The sequence below is a fragment of the Crocuta crocuta genome, unplaced genomic scaffold (genome assembly GCF_008692635.1).
Source record: "Crocuta crocuta isolate KB4526 unplaced genomic scaffold, BGI_CrCroc_1.0 scaffold77, whole genome shotgun sequence".
Classification (NCBI taxonomy): domain Eukaryota; kingdom Metazoa; phylum Chordata; class Mammalia; order Carnivora; family Hyaenidae; genus Crocuta; species Crocuta crocuta.
Genome location: NW_027532172.1, coordinates 3549606 through 3567774, shown reverse-complemented (window position 1 = coordinate 3567774; position 18169 = coordinate 3549606). Strand labels below are relative to the sequence as shown.

At 47.2% G+C, this 18169-nt stretch overlaps 1 protein-coding gene and 1 non-coding gene across 2 annotated transcripts in view; one reads left to right on the top strand and one right to left on the bottom strand.

Annotated features, from left to right (window-relative positions):
* Nucleotides 1–17060, bottom strand: part of SACM1L (SAC1 like phosphatidylinositide phosphatase) — a 57860-nt gene extending 40800 nt beyond the window's left edge. The window contains exons 1-2 of the mRNA XM_077777378.1: nucleotides 16925–17060; nucleotides 1112–1209 (exon numbers count right to left, since the gene is read on the bottom strand). Coding sequence (XP_077633504.1) covers nucleotides 1112–1209; nucleotides 16925–16956 — 130 coding nt within the window. The 5' untranslated portion in view covers nucleotides 16957–17060. The remainder of the gene's footprint in view (nucleotides 1–1111; nucleotides 1210–16924) is intronic.
* A 308-nt stretch (nucleotides 17061–17368) lies between these two features.
* Nucleotides 17369–17441, top strand: TRNAR-ACG (transfer RNA arginine (anticodon ACG)). The gene has a single exon. It is a non-coding gene; the product is annotated as a tRNA-Arg (tRNA).
* Nucleotides 17442–18169: the final 728 nt, after the last annotated feature.

Genomic DNA, 18169 nt, shown 5'->3' with positions numbered 1-18169 from the left:
CAGTTGTGCTTCTGACTCTTGGTTTTAGCTCAGGTCATGATGCCAGGGTCGTAGGATCGGACCCCACCTCAGGCTCCATGCTATGTGTGGAGCCTGCTTAAGATCCTTCCTCTCTCCCCCTCTCTCCCCTGCTCACACTCTCTCACGAAAGCAGCCATCACCTAACAGGCATAGGTAATGCCAAATTATCAAACAAAAACAGACCTCTAATTCCATCTGGTCAAAGAAAAACTATGTATGGTACTTACCAAAACCACCAGATAACCACAGAAATAGAAGTTTCTGGCCATCTCTTTCTCACACTTTACTATCCTATGTATATTCATATTTCACTTTGCCCACTCAAAGGATATTTACTGCTTACTGACCGTTTACTGTTTGGTTACTCAAATTTCGTACTTAAAAAGCCTACAGAAGACTCGGTCTAGAGGTGAATCTTTAAACAAGGAAAATATGAAATTCTAAATGTGATGTCACATGGTACACTAGTCACCAAAATTATTGCACACTTAACCAGAAATCAGTGTTCCATACAACTGGGAAAAAAAAACTTGTTTTTCACACCCGAGAGAACCAAAACCAAAATACAACTGGAGAGACAGACAAGATATAGATAGATAAAGCTTAGGAACATTATTTGCCCAAAACGTAAATTTTAGTCATATATATGCATATATACATATAATTTTTCTTTTATTAAATTATCCTCATAGTCATGAGTATTTTCAAAATCAAAAGCGGCTGTTAAAATTCCACACACTTAATGTTCAAACCACTTTCACACTCAAATACCCTGAATCTTACAGCTAGAGGGGGACTCAGACATCGACAAGACCAATCCCGTTAGAGCACAGAAGAGGGAATGGATCAAGAGATAATTATGTTTTTAAATCCTCACAGATGGTAAAGTTTTCAAGCCCATTCTTCCTTTTTCACAAACCGGAGGAAGCAGGAGATGAATGCATAGAAACCAAACGAGGTGGCAGTAGTTAGCATTTTAGACGACGAAGCTCGGGGAGCCGCACGCAGAAACACCCGATGCATTTACTTTAATAAGCGCAACTGCAGCACTAAGTCCTTCCTGCCGCCTCTGACCCTGGCTGCCAAATACCTGACAGGGTGACTTCTGTGGACACGCGATCGATGATAAGTACGTCATCCGCTCCATCATCACAAGCTTCCACGTAGAATTTTTCAGGTGTGATGTGCCTAAGAAGAAATGGAAAACCATAAATACCTAAATCAGACAAAATGAAGCCTTGAAAAAAAAGAAGCTATTTAGTGGAAGAATTTCAGTGGTGCTTAAATTTGACATCGAAAGGATTCCCAGCTACGGGATGGCAGTTCGGCTGTCCTTGCGCATCCACTGCAACTCTTTTTGCTTATGTATGATGCTCAGGAAGAAAATCATAATAAATCCTGATTTATTACATCCCCCAACGGCGCAGAATGTAGCCCAGTCGGGAACAGTCAGCTTCCGCAGACTGCGTGCTGTGTGCCCTGAGGCCAGTTACTTGTCCTCTGTTCTTCAGTCCCCTATTTGTAAAAAAGGGATACTCTCACACATCAAGCAGCACTGTGGGAAGATAAATTGAGCTTCTCTGCGAAGCACTCAGAATAACATCTGACACCTAGTAAGCAAGATGTATTGCTAAAAATATTAAGAAACACATTTTAAATAAAACAACTCCAATAAGGTAGGTTAAAATAAATTAACATTTAGGTGGTTTTGTTTTTGTTATAATGCCATGTTTAAAAAAAATAATAATAATAATGAGTGGGGCGCCTGGGTGGTTCAGTCAGTCAAGCATCTGACTTTGGCTCAGGTCATGATATCATGGCCTGTGAGTTTGAGCCCCATGTCAGGCTCTGTGCTGACAGCTCAGAGCCTGGAGCCTGCTTCAGATTCTGTGTCTCCCTCTCTCTCCGCCCCTCCCCTGCTCAAGCTCTGTCTCTACCTCAGAAATAAACATCAGGGGAATCAGGCCTGGGACAAACTACTCAGAATGGATGTGACTTTGTAACCAGAGTCCAACAGAAAGAACCCTCTGGTTCCTGGGGAGAGCACCTGGGTAACTCAGGCCAGCGGGGTGAGGGAGGTTAGGGTTGCCTCAGGAAACAGTAACCTAAGACGGTGAGAACCACCCAGCCCAGGGCCCCGGTGGCTATGCCGAAGGACAGCCTCCCGGAGCTGGTCTAGCCCAGGGAATGGGCCAGTTTTATTTTTGTGGGGTGGTTTCATTTTGTTTGTATTTTCCAGGAACTAATCTTCATTGTCTTAAGCCTCATTTGAAAGAATTTGTCTGTGCAGCAGACAACCTTTATTTTTTTTTTTAATGTTTATTATTTTTGAGAGAGAGAGAGAGAGAGAGAGAGAGAGAGAAAGAAAGAGAGCACATGAGCAGGCTCCGGACTCTGAGCCATCAGCAGAAAGCCCAACACAGGGCTTGAACCCACAAACTGTGAGATCATGACCTGAGCCGAAGCCAGATGCCTAACCAACTGAGCCATTCAGGTGCCCCTTTTCCTTTCCTCTTAAATCCTACTTCTATTCCACTTGCCTTGCCCACAAAAAATCTGATACAAACCCACACAACTTTCACTGGCATTGTCTCTTATATACAGATGGTATGAAGCTAGATGGGATTACAGAAATGGGTGGGTGGTTCAGTTGGCTAAGCATCTAAGTCTTGATAGCAGCTCAGGTTGTGATCTCACGGTTGTGGGTTCGAGCCCAATACCGGACCCTGCAATTTTCTCTATCCTGCTCCCTCCACACCTCCCCGGTTTGGGTGCTCTCTTCTCTCAAAACAAACAAACATTANTACAGAAACTGTACCGACCATTTCTGACTACAAGTTCTCAACCCTTAAGTACCCAAACACAACTTACATCCTTTTATGGTTGGTTCATCTATAACCAACTTTTTAATATTAGGTTAGTTTCCTCCACTGAAGGGGGGAGGTTGCTAAGGGAATGAAAATCAATCAATTTTAATACAAATCAAGCAAAACGCAAAAAAGAAGACAAATCTGCTTTAAAAACTGCAGTCTTCAACTCAAACTAAATCAGCAGTTCATTTCTTTGTACAGTACTGAAGAACATTCTAGTGGACAGACACCTCACGGCTTCCTTAAGCATTCACCTGCTGATGGACACGTGAGTTGCCTCTGGTCTGGGGTATGAAGAACAAAGGTCCCATGAACATTCTAACACAAGTCTAAGGGAGACATATCCTTCACTTCTCCTGGGTGACTGCCTATAGGCGGAGCGGCTGGATCTCACGGGGGCTGTAGGTTTAACTCACACGGAGGGGGAAAGGGAGGTGCTGCCGGCACAAGGGAAACTTTCCAGGGTGAGGGAGATGTCCATTCTCCTCATACCGGGCATGGTTTTATGGGTTTAAAAATACATCCAAATGGATCAAACTGTATGCCTGAAATATGTGGAGTTTACTCTATGTCAGTAAACTTTGTACTTCCAATACAGCTATGAAAAAAAAAGTGAGATATCCTAAAAAGAGTATGACAAACTTCCAGACAATCTACTCACAGGGCAGTCACCTCTGGTCTTAAGTCATTAAAACAAAACTGTTTATCTGCAGATGGTTTGTGCAAGCGTAAGTCGCTAAGAGTATGTCAAGAACTTTCCTGAAAAGCTAATGATATGTTAAGTATTACACAAGCACGAGTGACTAGGATGTGGGTAACAGATCAAAAATAATAGAAAAAAATTTAGTAAGAAACAGAATTCAAAAGCAAGGCTTCTCTATGAAAGCTTTCAAAGAGGGGCGCCTGGGTGGCTCAGTCAGTTAAGCCTCCGACTTCAGCTCAGGTCATGATCTCACGGTTCATGAGTTTGAGCCCCCACGTCAGGCTCTGTGCTGACAGCTCAGAACCTGGAGCCTGCTTTGGATTCTCTGTCTCCTCCCTCTCTCTGTCCCTCCCCTGCTCACACATGCACTCTCTCTCTCTCTCTCAAAAAAGTAAGTAAACAGCCATTTTAATTTTAAAAAAGCTTTCCAAGAGAGCGCTGTCTCCAAAGCCTCGCTCTTTAAGGGCACCCCACCCCCACCCTCGGGCGGCTGCCAGCGTCCCTGCAGCACAGGTGTCCCTACTGCATTCTTTGAGGCTTAAACAGCTTAGGGCCTGAACGAGCCCGTGAAATATTTCAATTGCTGGCACCATCTCGAAACGTCGTGTCCCACCTCCAGCACCTGAAGAACAGCAAAGACTCGCTCCTCGGTTGTCTTACTTTTGAAATACTGATCACAGCGCTGATAAGGAGCAGTCCGGTGCCAACGTTGCTTCCGTGTCAAGTCAACCACCAGTGACCTGTTCTCGCCCCAGCAGTGCCAAAGCAACCACCCAGAGTCACGGTCAATCGACACGCACGCGTAGGCCATGTCTGGATGGGAAATCAAAACCCAGCACTCGCATAACTGATCGTAAGCCTCTGATTGAAACACGACTTCAACATTGGAGAAGAGCACTGCATTAGGAGCAGCCGCACCGAAAAGACCCCCAGATCTGCAGTCAAAAATATAGCGGTTCTGCCCCCGACTTTGCCAGCTACCAGCCACACAGTGCCGGCCAAGTTCCGAGTGTCCGCCCCGTACCAGCCCTTGTTCTGGGGACCAGTCCAGAGTCCCTGACTCACAGAGCTTACCTTCTAACGGGAGACAATCAACGCACAAGGCAGGAATTCAGGGATTTTGGAGGGAACCGCTGCAAAACGGTAATAAACCCAGGGTGACTTGGCCAGGGTGCGGGGTGGGGGGAGGATCGTCCATGCTCCTGCAGACNTCTAACGGGAGACAATCAACGCACAAGGCAGGAATTCAGGGATTTTGGAGGGAACCGCTGCAAAACGGTAATAAACCCAGGGTGACTTGGCCAAGGTGCGGGGTGGGGGGAGGATCGTCCATGCTCCTGCGGACTGAATGAAACACGAAAACGCTCCCCACAGCCGTGAACAAAGACAAGGCCCCTCTGGCAACAGGCCGGCTCTGTCCGGGCTGCCTTCAGGCCACAGGCTTGAGCGACAGGGACCTGCACAGGGCAAAAGGGCCCAGAGCGAGCAGCAGCTGAAGGCGAACAGGCGGTGCAAACCGGTTTCTGAGGCCACCTGGAAAGAGCCCAGGCCCTAACTAAGCAGCGGGCTCCTTGCNCTTGTTCCCGCCCCACAACCTCAGCCCTGCGTCAGGCCTGGGGATGCAAATGCGGACCGCGACTACCTCACACAACAGCGAAGGTTAAACGGGCATTTGTGAGGTACTTTTGCGAAGGATCAAAGGGCTGACTCACAGGTATAACTTTTTACTAATAACGAAAACATCCTTTAAGAGAGACGGGAGAAAAGTTGCAAACTTTCCTGACAGGGTGGTGAAACAGGCCCAGAAAAGTTCTTCAGTTCACACTTTCAAGACACAACACAATGGAAGGTGGCTTTGCTGATACCTTTGCCACATGTACCCCATCTGAACAATTTAGCTTTGATTTGATCGGTAGATACTGGAATCAAAGTGTGTCCTACTAAATACATACCCCCAATATTAAGACTATATAAAACAGACCTCTGATTTATCAAAGGTCCCAGAACATACACTGTGAATAAGAATTATGAATGAATGTCTTTCTTATTTGTAAATATGAATCTCTAACAAGAAAAAGCTACAGGAGACAATGTTGGCTTTAAGACAGCATGAAATGCGGGTTACACCTTGCTACTTGACAATTCTTTTCTAAGAATAGGAAAAATACCATGTATAACATTTCCAGTCAGATAAACACATCCGAAATGAGATCAACAAGTCAAATTTTAATTGAAGTATAGTGAAGTGAACTTCCAAGAGTGAAAACCCTCCATTAAAAAAAAGTCCAGAAATTCTTTGAGAACATGGAATCTAGGGGGTACCGCCAGGGGGTGCAGGCCGCGGGGCAGACACTAGGCATTCAGACGCAGGTCTGAGAGAGAGAAAGCGCTTGCAAATGGGCTAATGCACTAAGTCAGCAGAGTCTAAGCACCTATGGGCTGGGAGCCAACCAGGCGAGCAGACCTCAGCGGCAGAACATGCTGAAAAGCCTCAAGAACCGGAAGGAAAAGGGAACAAGGACTAGGGTGGGGGTGAGGCGGTTCTCAGACGCCCACCCGAACCCACAGCAGGCACCTGCCCTCCCTGCTGTGGGACTTAATGCTTAGAACAGTTAACAGAAGATGCTCTCTGGCCCCAGACACGAGGCGCAGCTGAGGACCAAGGGGACAGCCACACGGGGCCAGGAGGCACGGGGACGGCCTGCTTACCGGCTGGCAACACCGTGCAGCCCTCCTCCTCTGCCAGATTCCCGGTGTGCCGGTGGCCGAGCTCACATCATCCCTCTCCCTGAGCTCCCCCAGGGGCCTGGATACCATCTCTAAATCAACTTGTGGTCCTCAAAGCACGGACCAGCGACCGCTGACCTGCAGCTCCCCCCACCACGGAAGAGTTGAGTTCCTGCGCAATCACTCGACACGAAGGCCACCAGCTGACAAGTCCTAACCCACAAGCAGACCCTCCAATCAATTTTTAGTGCCTCCTTCCTAAACGTGAAATGACAACCAAAGATCACCAGATACAAGGAACAGTTTCCATCACATAAGACAGAGCCCAAAACAAACAGAAAAGTACCACTGAATGAACGAACTATGCTGGGAAGAGACTACAACTTCAAAACACATATATAAGTGACAGCCTCAGAAAAAAGACATTGTATTCGTGAAATAAGAACCAAAAAAAGCACATTCAGAAACGGAGAACAGGGGTACCTGGGTAGCTCAGTCAGTTAAGTGACTTCAACTCAGGTCGTGATCTCACAGTTCTTGAGTTCGAGCCCCGCGCTGGGCTCTGTGCTGACAGAGGAGAGCATCCTATAGATCCTCTCTCTCTCTCTCTCTCTCTGCCCCTCCCCTGTTCACATGTACTCACACACACTCTCTCTCCCCTTTCTCAAAATTAAATAAATATTAAAAATAAAAATTGAAAAATTTTAAAAATTGAAATAAAAATAAAAATTGACATTACGGATACAACTCCTGGCTAAACAAGGTCCTACACTGTATTCCCTATAGTAAGTAAAAAGAAAACCCAAATAGAGGCACCTGGGTAGCTCAGGCAGTTAGGCATCTGACTCCTGATTTAGGCTCAGGTCATGTTCTCACAGTTCATGAGTTTGAGCCCCCTGCTGAGCTGTCTGCTGACAGTTTGGAGCTCTCTCTCCCTCTCTCTGCCCCTCCCCTGATCATGCTCTTTCTCTCAAAATAAATAAACATTAACAAAAAAAAAGAAAAAGAAAACCCAAATACTTATTTAAAAAAAGAAAGCAAGAACATATTCTTGGACTGAGAGCGGAAATAATACTGTGACTATTCAACAGAAAGGCTGGAAGATAAAACTGAAGAACTCTCCAAGAGAACAGAATAAAAAGATAACAGCTGTAAAACAGGAAAGCACAGGAAGGAAGAAGGGGGTGAGGGAGGAAGGGGTGGAAGGAGGGGAGGAGGGAGGGGGAGAGAGGGAAAGAGGAGCCTGATCCAGGATATCCAACATACATTCAGCAGAAATTCCAGAAGAGCACACAAAGAAAAAATAAAATGTTTCAAAGGAAAAAAAAAAACCCAAAACGGAAAAAACATACACACCCAAAGGCACAGTAATTACACAAACTTCTAAACACCATACAGAGACAATCCTAAAGTTTCCAGAAAAAAGAAGAGAAAGAAGCATTGAAATAGTCAACAGCCACACTACTGGATTATCCAGCAACAAGGCACTCGCGGGACTATTCAACAGCAGGTCTTTAAAATGCTACAGGATAGTAATCTCTGACGGAGAATTCCACACTTAGCCACACTACGGAACAAGCATGAGGATAGGGTGAAAACATTTTGATGTACAGTATCGAAGGATACCGCTTTCTCACTCTTAGAAAGAAGGGAAAGTCTTATTTCCTTCAAAATGGAGTAAGAGTTAGACTGAGAATCCAAAACAGGAAAGCAGCACAAGAAGTTCTCTGAACGAAGGTACCGTCCGGAATAACAACTGCGCAACAGGCCTAAAGGGAAACCACGGATCACCGCAGGGGGCACTGCGCTCCCAGAGGTAAGGCTCAGAGAAGCAATGGAATTCAGAGTTACCCCGCGTGTTGGAGAGGAATCTTATTGCTGTCACAGAGAATGATCAATTAGCAACAGGAACATTTTAAAAAAAAAAAAAAAAGAAGAAGAAGAAGTCATGTGGGGCACCTGGGTGGCTCCATCAGTTACAGGTCTGACTCTGATCAGCTCAGGTCATGATCTCGGCATTGTGAGATCAAGCCCCACACGAGGCTCCACGCTGGACATGGACCATGCTGGAGATTCTCTCTCTCCCTCTGCCTCTCCTTACCCCTAAAATAAAATCTTGGGAAAAAATGTGGAGTAAAATACAAGAAATGGCTTAAAAAGCTGAAAGTCGAGGTCTCTGGGACAGTGGGAATTAGAAGTGCGGAAGGGTGGTCTCTTTTTTATTATAAGCTCACAGGTATTATATGAAAATAAAAATTAAATTTTAAAAATGTGTTAAAATAGGGGGGAAAAAAAAAAGCTACTGTGGACCAAAGCAGAGCTGCAGCCCAACAGTTTTTGGAGCTCTGCGGGGTTCTGCCTCTCAGAGATGCTGCTAGAATCCAAGCTGCCGGTGCTGCCACCAGCCGATTCTGATAATGTTCTCGAAAACGGCTTATGAAATGGAGGGATGAAGCTGTGAACGGTGACTGTCAGCTAGTCAACATTTCTAAGAAGAGCGGGGATCCGTGAGGACTCAGAGCCCACTAATGATCCCGGGGGCGTCACCTCAACTCAGAGAGGTCTACACACTCCTCTGCTGTCTTCCTCTTCCTTCCCTCTTCCCACCGCTCTTTAACTGACCGATCTGCAGGATATGAGCTTTCCCCAGTAAACTGTAGTTTTATGCCCCTGGGGTTTCATTTCAAAAGCTAGTGAAATTACCTTCGGCTCTCTGGCACTTATCAGCAGGAACACTGGAGTAAACCAGCCGGGGGTACTTTCTGCTGGTGGGCGCCGCTTTATCATTTTTCTTTTTAGAGCTCCACCAAACAGATTACCGAGTGCCTATAGACAAGGACTCTGCCTGTCCGCCCCCCTGCTATTTCTCACAAGAAGACAGCAGAAACTCGATCAATATTCTCAGACAATATAACATAACATAATGAGTCAGCAGATACCTACATTAAGTCAGGTGTTTTCTATGGCGCCTAACTAATGTTTTCTTCGGCTCAGTGAGAGTAAGAAGAATTTATGAAACTGTCTTCCTTTCTCCTCGCTAAGGAGAGATCCCGACAGGTCACATGCTAACTGGACCGAAGGGCACAGCATCACTATCGAGAGGACAAAGAGGCAGCAGCGGTGGCTCTTAGATTAGGAAGTCCACAAAACATCACCAGACAATCTCCACTTGGAGCTTTTCAAAATGAACCAGTCGACAGGCTACACTGAGTTCTCAACGTAATAAATACATCTAAACTGAGACAGAAGGCTCCATGATAACTGAAAATGTGGGAGAAAATCCTCTCCCAAAAGAATGGCCCCCGATTGCTGTGAAGTCTCTCGTTTCATTAAACTCTCACATTACTTTTTCTGTGAAATAGATTTTACAAGTTAAGGCAAGAAGACTCCACCCAAGAAGGTTACTGGGTCATTAACCATGCTGATGATATCAAGCCCCTGAAGTTCACAGTAACACTGTGCACTCAACACTGCGCTGGTCCTACATACACTGTCCGGGTGAGGTTCTCCGAGTCCAACAGGCATGAAGCGTAACTCTAACTGAACAGGACAACTACCGCGGCTCTTTCCACCCTGAGTTCTGCTTTCTGTTGAGATGATACGTATCCTGGAAGAGATATCAAAAAAGCAGAATACTTAAATAATAATTACTTCCCACTTTGACTACTTTCATTTGGCTATTTTGCTTTCAAAGATTACTGCTCACAGAGGCGATAAAAAAGAAAATCCAGAGGACTAAAAGTTAAACTCAACGAGGCAATTCTATTATACTTAATAGAAATGCATTTAATCTTATAGCCAACTGGGATTCACAAGCTCTTAAGAGTGCTTTTTAAAAACTACCCTTGTCAAATTTAAAAGCAATATATTTAATTATAATATAAACACAATATTTTTTTCAGAGTTGGCAATATATGATTGTCTAGTGTCTGAAAACATCCTTTTCCTCCATGTAACGTTTACATTTCTAGGCAACAATTAATCTCTTCAAAATCCTGTCACATCCAGAGAGCAAATTTACCCCACTTCAAAAATATTACTATTTGCTGACCTCACACCCATTACAATAGCTATTATGAAAAACAAAACAACTGATGGTGAGGATGTAGAGAGACTGGAACAGTGTGCACTGTTGGTGGGAACATAAGATGGTGCAGCCACTGTGGGAAAACAACATGGCAGTTCCTCAAAAAAATTAAAATATGATCCAGCTATTCCACTTATGGGTGTATAGTCAAAAGAATTGAAAGCAAGGTCTCAGAGAGATATTTATACACCCGTGCTCACAGCAGTGTTGTTCCTAATAGCCAAAAAGGTGGAAGCAACCTCATCATCCAACAACAGATGAATGGGAAACAAAATGTAGGAGATACATAAAACGCAGTGTTATGCAGCCTTAAAAAGGAAATTCTGATACATACTGTAACATGGATGAATTCTCAGTACATTATGCAAAGTGGAAATAAGCCAGTCACAAAGGGACGAATGCTGGATGATTCTACCATCCTTAGAGTGGCCACAACGAAACAGATGGAAAGTAGAATGGAGGCTGCCAGGGTCCAGGGGAGGAGGAACGGAGAGTTGTTTAATGAGCACAGGGCTTTAGGTTCGCAAGACGGAGAGTTCTGGAGATGAACGGCAATAATGGCTGCCCAACAGTGTGAATGCCACTGAGCTGTACGCTTACGGATGGTCAAGAGGATAAATCGTATGTATATTTTAGCACAATTTAGAATCATATTACTATCTGCACAGAAGCATGTCAACTATCATGTCAACAAACTGTAGCAAAAGACACGCATTCTCAAAAGTCTTACATAAAGAACTAAATCAAAATCCTAATAATCAAATTTACCCTATCTCTGGTTCAAAATATACAGGAATAGCATTCTACTAGATCTGGCTAGCAAAAAGTTAAGAACTCAGACAGTAAAGAGGGTAGGTCCCCTGAGCCCACTATACCGACATCCAGGTGTTCCCCCCACCCCTCATCCATCTGCCCTTTGGGCCCCAGGGGTTCCCTCCTCACTGAGCCACTCCTCGGGGACCTCTCTCAGAGCCCAGGTTCATCCCAGACAACCCAGGAGCCCAACCTGATCCCAAACAGTCGATATCTCCAGGAAGCGAATTCACTTTCATTCCATCTTCTTCCTCAAAACCCTGAGGTCCCACCCACTTCCTATTTTCTACGCATCACAAGACCCATTATCTCCCCAAACCAAACTCCTGTACAGGCCCAGGTCTTACTGCCACCCAATCTGAAGTTCTAATCTGTAGCAAAGTCTTCCCGGGCCCCAAGCCTTCCAAAGAATGCTGTTCTACTAACTAACCAACCGGTATGCTTTAGTTCTCACTCTGCTTCACGTGGCCCAAAAGTACAGACCCACTGGGACAGCTAAACATGCAGATTCCCAGAACCCACCTTGAGAGAGTTTTCACTCAGTAGGCCTAATGTGAGGCTCTGGAATAAGCACTTAAAACAAGCACAGCAACCTAGCACTAACTCACTCTAGCCTGCACCCCAAGCCAACCTTGTATACCAACTCAGCTGACCTGTGCCCAAACGTGTAACTTCCCTCCCCTCCATCCCTCCTTACAAAGAGGCGTGTGATATGCTGACTGTTCCTTGGATCGGGCCTTCATCGCTGTGAAACTTAGCTTATGTCTGTTCAGGGTTGCATCACATCTGCCCTACCGACCTCACAACTATGGCCAACTTTGAAGAAGAAAGGGGACGTGCTAACCCAGGCAACAGTGTTTCTTCAGAGGCAAGCTGCAGCCTAATTCACTTTCTAAAGGATTTCCTGTCTTACACCTTTCAGTTGACCTTTTAAAGGGCGGGGGGCAGGGAGTGCTTCACATGTTTCCAATAGTGGATTTCTGTTGTAATCGTTTGAAATTTCAAATTTTTCATTGTCTGACATTACTCATGCTTACACCAGTAACTTGAAAAGAAAAAGGAGTCACAGGTAGATTATTTAGAATGGCCTGGATGTTTTAAAAGAATTTTAGGCGCGCCTGGGTGGCTCAGTTGGTTAAGTGTCCGACTTTAGCTCATGTTATGATCTCACAGTTTGGGACTTTGAGCCCCGCATCCGGCTCTCTGCTGTCAGCACGGAGCCTGCTTCAGATCCTCTGTCCCCTTCTCTCTCTGCTCCTCCCCAGCTTGCTCTCTTTCTCTCTCTCTCTCAAAAATAACATTAAATGGGGCATCTGGGTAGCTCAGTCAGTTAGGCATCCAACTTTGGCTACGGTCATGGTCTCACAGTTTTGTCGGTTCGAGGCCCATGTCAGGCTCTGTGCTGACAGCTCAGGGCCTGGAGTGTGATTCAGATTCTGTGTCTCCGTCTCTCACTGCCCCTCCCCCATTTGAGGGAACATGCACACGCGTGCGCTCTGTCTCTCTCTCAAAAATAAACATTAGGGGTGCCTGGGTGGCTCAGTCGGTTGAGCGTCCAACTTGAACTCAGGTCATGATCTCACCACTTGTGGGTTCGAGCCCCACATCAGGCTCTGTGCTGACAGCTCAGAGCCTGGAACCTGCTTCAGATTCTTAGTCTCCCCCTCTCCCTGCCCTTCCCATGCTCATGCTCTGTCTCAGTTTCTTAATAATAAATAAATGTTAAAAAAAAAAAATTTTTTTAAATAAACATTAATTTTTTTAAATAACATTAAAAAAAGAATTTTAGATTCTGAACACATCAATACTGCTTTCTTTATTAAAATTCCATATGGATATGTCAGCTATTTTCAAACATAAGTGACTGGCTTCTATACCAGACATATCCAAGGACTAAGGTGAAAGCAATCTGATAAGGAAACAGGTAATCTGAATAATGCAGTGTAATGGAAAGATCTCTGGACTCTGGGCCCGCTGTGTTCCAAGGCCGGTTGTGCCACGGCTCAGCCTGCCAAGGGCAATGACCTCCATCTCCAACGATGACAGGGGGTCTACATCAACCTGGGACCTCAGGGGCCTTTGGAAAGACAATCACAGACATGAAATGACCGCAGCGGCCGCTACTTCAACAGAATACACCCCAAATTACCCCAGACTGTGTTCTTTTTGAAATGCTGGTGGTAGCTTGACACTGCCAAGTTCATTTACTCAGGTGACTCACGGAGCGTCTCTCTGCACAAGGCTTTACGCTTAGCACCGAGGACTAGTGAAGAAATCAACAGTTAAGGCATTTCTAACATGTTCCACCTGTTTGCAACGAAGCGTATGCACTATAGTGATTTTGTCATTTCCAGGTGGCAAAGTGACTGGTTCAAACAGTGCGACAGACTTCTCCTTTCAGCCCTCCTGTCCCGGAAACAATAAATAACACCACACGTCAGTCCTAAGAGACAGAATGTGCAAACGAGATGCACACTTGGCGGCCAGTCTCCATGACAGGAGACTGCCACGGGAGCTCCGTGAAGGGAAAGACGTGGGGAGATGGCTTCTTAGAGAAAGTGAGTCTCTGTTAATTACGTCTACACTCTTTCAATCTTTATGATAATCCTGTGAAGTGGCGCTGTGCTCATTTTACAGATGAAAGACTGATCCAGAGGTTAAGTAACATGGCCATAACTTAAAGGAAGTTAACAAGGTCAGGGTTTGAATCTAAGTCTCTTCCGACAAAACAGCCTGCCTCTCTCAGCTCTGCCATGGGTCCTTGGATGTGATCAGCATGTAAAGAGGGGAGAGAGCAAGAAGGCATCTGGGTAGAAGGATTAAAATAAAGTAAGCCCAAGCTTGAGGTGAACCGAGGGCGGCCAGGTGTGGTGGAAGGGGAAACACATGGGGCAGTTAGGGGAAAGAAGGTTAAGGGATAGCTTGGGAAGAGACTAGATCCAGGTGACTAAGAAATGTGGGCTCAGCCCCACAGGCAAGATGCAACTAGAGACTGTAAGCAGGAGAGCAGAGGGTAATATCAGCGCAATGAGGGGGGTGAACACAGCAGGCCACAGACTGACCGCAAACGGAGGAGCTAAATGTAGAACAAATTATTTAAAATCCCGAGCATTTCAACACTATAACAGACTCAGTGGCAGTTTTGTAATACATGATCAAACTATCTCTCGTATGGATCTTTCTTGAAGCGTCTATAGGTATGTTTTTAAAACTGGTTACTATGTTGGGACGCCCGGGTGGCTCAGTCGGTTAAGCCTCTGACTTCAGCTCAGGTCATGATCTCGCTGTTTGTGGGTTCGAGCCCCGCGTCCAGCTCTGTGCTGACAGCTTGGAACCGGGGTCTGCTTCGGATTCTGCACCTCCTTTTCTCTCTCCCCTCTCCTGCTTGTTCCGTCTCGCTCGTTCTCTCTCAAAAATAAACAAACGTTAAAAAGATTTTTTAATAAAAATGGCTATTATGTCCTACTAATTCTTACGTGGGTCAGAAACTACTCCCACCTCCAAATGCATCTAAAAAAGAACACCCCTTAGGTCAGAGGCCACATTTAAAAATCTTGAACGGCAAGGCCTCGGAACTGGAAGGGCCAAAACGAAGGATTAAGAGCAGAGACTCCAACTCACAAACTTCTTGGCAAGAAAAGCAAAATCACACACACACACACACACACACACACACACAAAATTGTAGCTTCACACTGACACAAGCACTCAAAACTTTGTTGGGGGGAGTATAAAGTTGAGGACCCACAAGTTAGGGCGTGACTCTCACATAACCCCAGATTTATTTTCACGCCACTTCATAGTTTCCACTTATATAAAAATCAATACAAAAATCCCCACCACTTAAGGGCCAAATTTCCTTTCTCTCTTACGGATATAGAGCCTTTTATTCTGTTTTTCAAGATCGGAGTGGTGAATTTAGTGCCTCCCTGACAACATAAAAACAATCATCAGAATTCTCAGGTCCATTCAATCTTTGCCACGGGCAGATTCCACTGCATTCCCTGGCCTACCCCTGAGCTGTATCAAGCCAAGGCTCCACGTTGCTCGAACACATCTGAGACCTGCAGTAGGATCGTATTAAACCCTTTAGGGACTATCAGAGAGTGAACAATAACCTAGTTAGCCAGCCGAGAACACGTGACCCCGGCCCCAGCCCGAGCCAAAGACCTTTCGCTGCATTCATTTACCAGCAAGACGGATCATCTTGCAAAGGGGACCTGGGAGAGAATAAGGAAACCTGGCACGGAAAATGTGGAGGGAAGCATGCAGAGAACTACCGTACGCAAAAGGGGCAAAGGGAAAGGGGCTGAGGAAAAAGAAATCATCTTTTCTGCACAATACCTCATGTCGAGGAGATGACTTCACTCTCAAGTCTGCATCCCTAATTTTGTTTTATTTTTTTTAATATTTTTTTAAATTTATTTCTAGGAGAGACAGGGAGAGAGAGACAGCGTGAGCAGGGGAGAGTCAGAGAGAGGGAGACACAGACTCTGAAACAGGCTCCAGGCTCCGAGCTGGCAGTCACCACAGAGCCCGATGCGAGGCTCGAACCCACGAACCGCGAGATCATGACCTAAGTGAAAGTCAGACCCTTAACCGGCTAAGCCACCCAGGCACCCCTGCATCCCTAATTTTAAATTGAACCTTCCAAAAAGTTAAGTGAGTTTGAGGTTCCAGGGAGCAGAGGAAGTGCCCAAACCACATTTGGATGTCCTCATATCCCTACAAGGGAAACGTGATACCTCTGCCTAAGTCCCAAGGTATTTTAACTCATTTAGGGATAGGTAAGCTTCCCCAAAACGGCATTAGCTTCTGAGCCCAAGGACATTCTCAGACGAGGGCAAGTGGACTTTCAGTCTAGAGGGAAGAGCATTAAACGCAGAGTAGAACAAAGTTATTCAGACACAAGAAAACCAAGGAGGTCACGGTAATGCTAGGGGAAACGGGTACTTTTATTTATCCAGGACAAGCCCAAAGAACCTACAAATACTTAATTTACAACTCGAACAACCAGAGCCTATTTCTCGAAACCTCAAGAACCTGGGCTTCGCAGAAAAGTCCATCTGCAGTGCCAAAAAATCTCCAGAAGAGCCTCTGCCTATCAACGTGAACTTAACCTGCTTTGTGCTGGAGTTGCATAATAGGTAAGACCAGGGAAACCTTTTAGGATCTCGAGAGTATCTTAACTGTTCCTTATTCCGGCATCCTGCAGGCTGGTCAGAAAGGCTCTGATGCCCCGTTACAAGTTGTCCATTTGCCTGTGGACTCTAACGTGATGGGTCCATTAAACAAGAAGAAAAAAGAAAAGAAAAAAACTTCTCCCCCCCCCCACCCCAAAACTAAGCAATAAAGACAAATTTAGCCGCCACCTCTCCAACAAACGAGCAAAGTGGGTGGAGAGGAGCACGCCNGCGGTGGGGGCTGAGGCCGAGCTGGGCGAAGAAAGGCCGGCGAGACTGTCGTCCCCGGGCTCCCGGGCCTGTGGCGACCCCAGCGGGGCCTTCGGGCGGCCGCAAGCTACAAGCTCTGGGACGGGCCGCACCGGGCGAGGGAGGCGAGGAGCGCCAGGGGCTCCCACACCCGGCCCGCAGCCCCGGGACTCCGGAGCCCTGCCCGGGGCCGCCGGCGGCCCGCATCTGCTGCCCCGCCCGCCACCCCTCAGGCCCCTTCGGCCAATGGCCTCCAGCCCGCGGGACTCACAGCTTCAGCCGCTCGTAGGTCGTCGCCGCCATCGTGCACCACTAGCTCCTTCTTCCTCTTTCCGCCCGCCGCGCCCCGCGCAGCGCCGCCACCTCTTCCACGGCGCTACCGTTCACCCTGCTCCGCGGCCGCAGCGCCCAGCTCGCCCCACCCCTCTCCCCGCCCCATTCGACCCCGAGCGGACGGGAGGCGGCCGCGGACAAACTTGTGCGCACGCCCAAGCCCGCTAGAGAAGCTGTACGGCGCGCGGATTGGAGCGCGCCCAAGAGCGCCGTGACGTTGCCGCTGCGGATTGGTGCAGGGCGCTAGTTAGGGGAAGGCGGGGCGGCGAGGGCGGTGGGCTGGCGCCGCGGCCCCGGGGCAGAAACGCTGCGCCTGTGCCGGGGAACCTGTGGAAGCTGCGCAAGGGGTGATCTGCATCACAGGGAGGGCTGGGCTGCTACAGGGCCAGTGGCGCAATGGATAACGCGTCTGACTACGGATCAGAAGATTCTAGGTTCGACTCCTGGCTGGCTCGTGGTGCACTTTTTGCCTCGTCTGGGTCTGGGTTTGATCAAGTTACACGGTCTCCCTGGAGAAGACCCTGGCTCGAGTGTGAAAGTTAAATAGCTTGACTTTTACCGCCACGTTGCCCGAAACGTCATCTTTTCTTTTCTTTTATTTCTTTTTTTTTTTTTTTGAAATGTCATCTTTTTAGCTGGTTGGGAACCGGGAGTCGAGTGAGGTGGTTTGTAAAGTGCACGGCGCCCCCTTGATGATGCCGGAGCCCCTGGAAATGGGGTCCAAAAAGGAAGATACACCTGGAAAGGTGACAGTTTGGAGTGGGGGACGCGCTGCGGCCGGAGGTTAGCCCAAAGCGCACTCGAGGCACGGTCCTGGCCTGTCTCCCCGGGGCGGAGAATCCCGAAGTGACGTGGGGGGCCGGCGGGCAAGGGCTCCGGAGCTCACACGCCGGGGGACTGGGCGCTTGAGTGCGGCTGCGCGCGGCTGCGGAGCGCGGGCCACGCAGCGCAGGCGGTGGAGGGGTCCGCGTGCACAGGCCACCTGCAGCCAATTTCCCCGGGAAGGCCCGAGGCAGGCGTGTTTTTATAGTGAGGTGACTCCAGGTGATCTAGCAGAATGCATTATGATGCCTGCCTTGAAGACCTGAGGTCTGGAAATCTTTGTGGAGGAAAGCAGACCCGAACCCGTGGACTGGCTAAGACGGGACAGACACGTCGATCAATTAAGCTCTCCAGTTTCTCT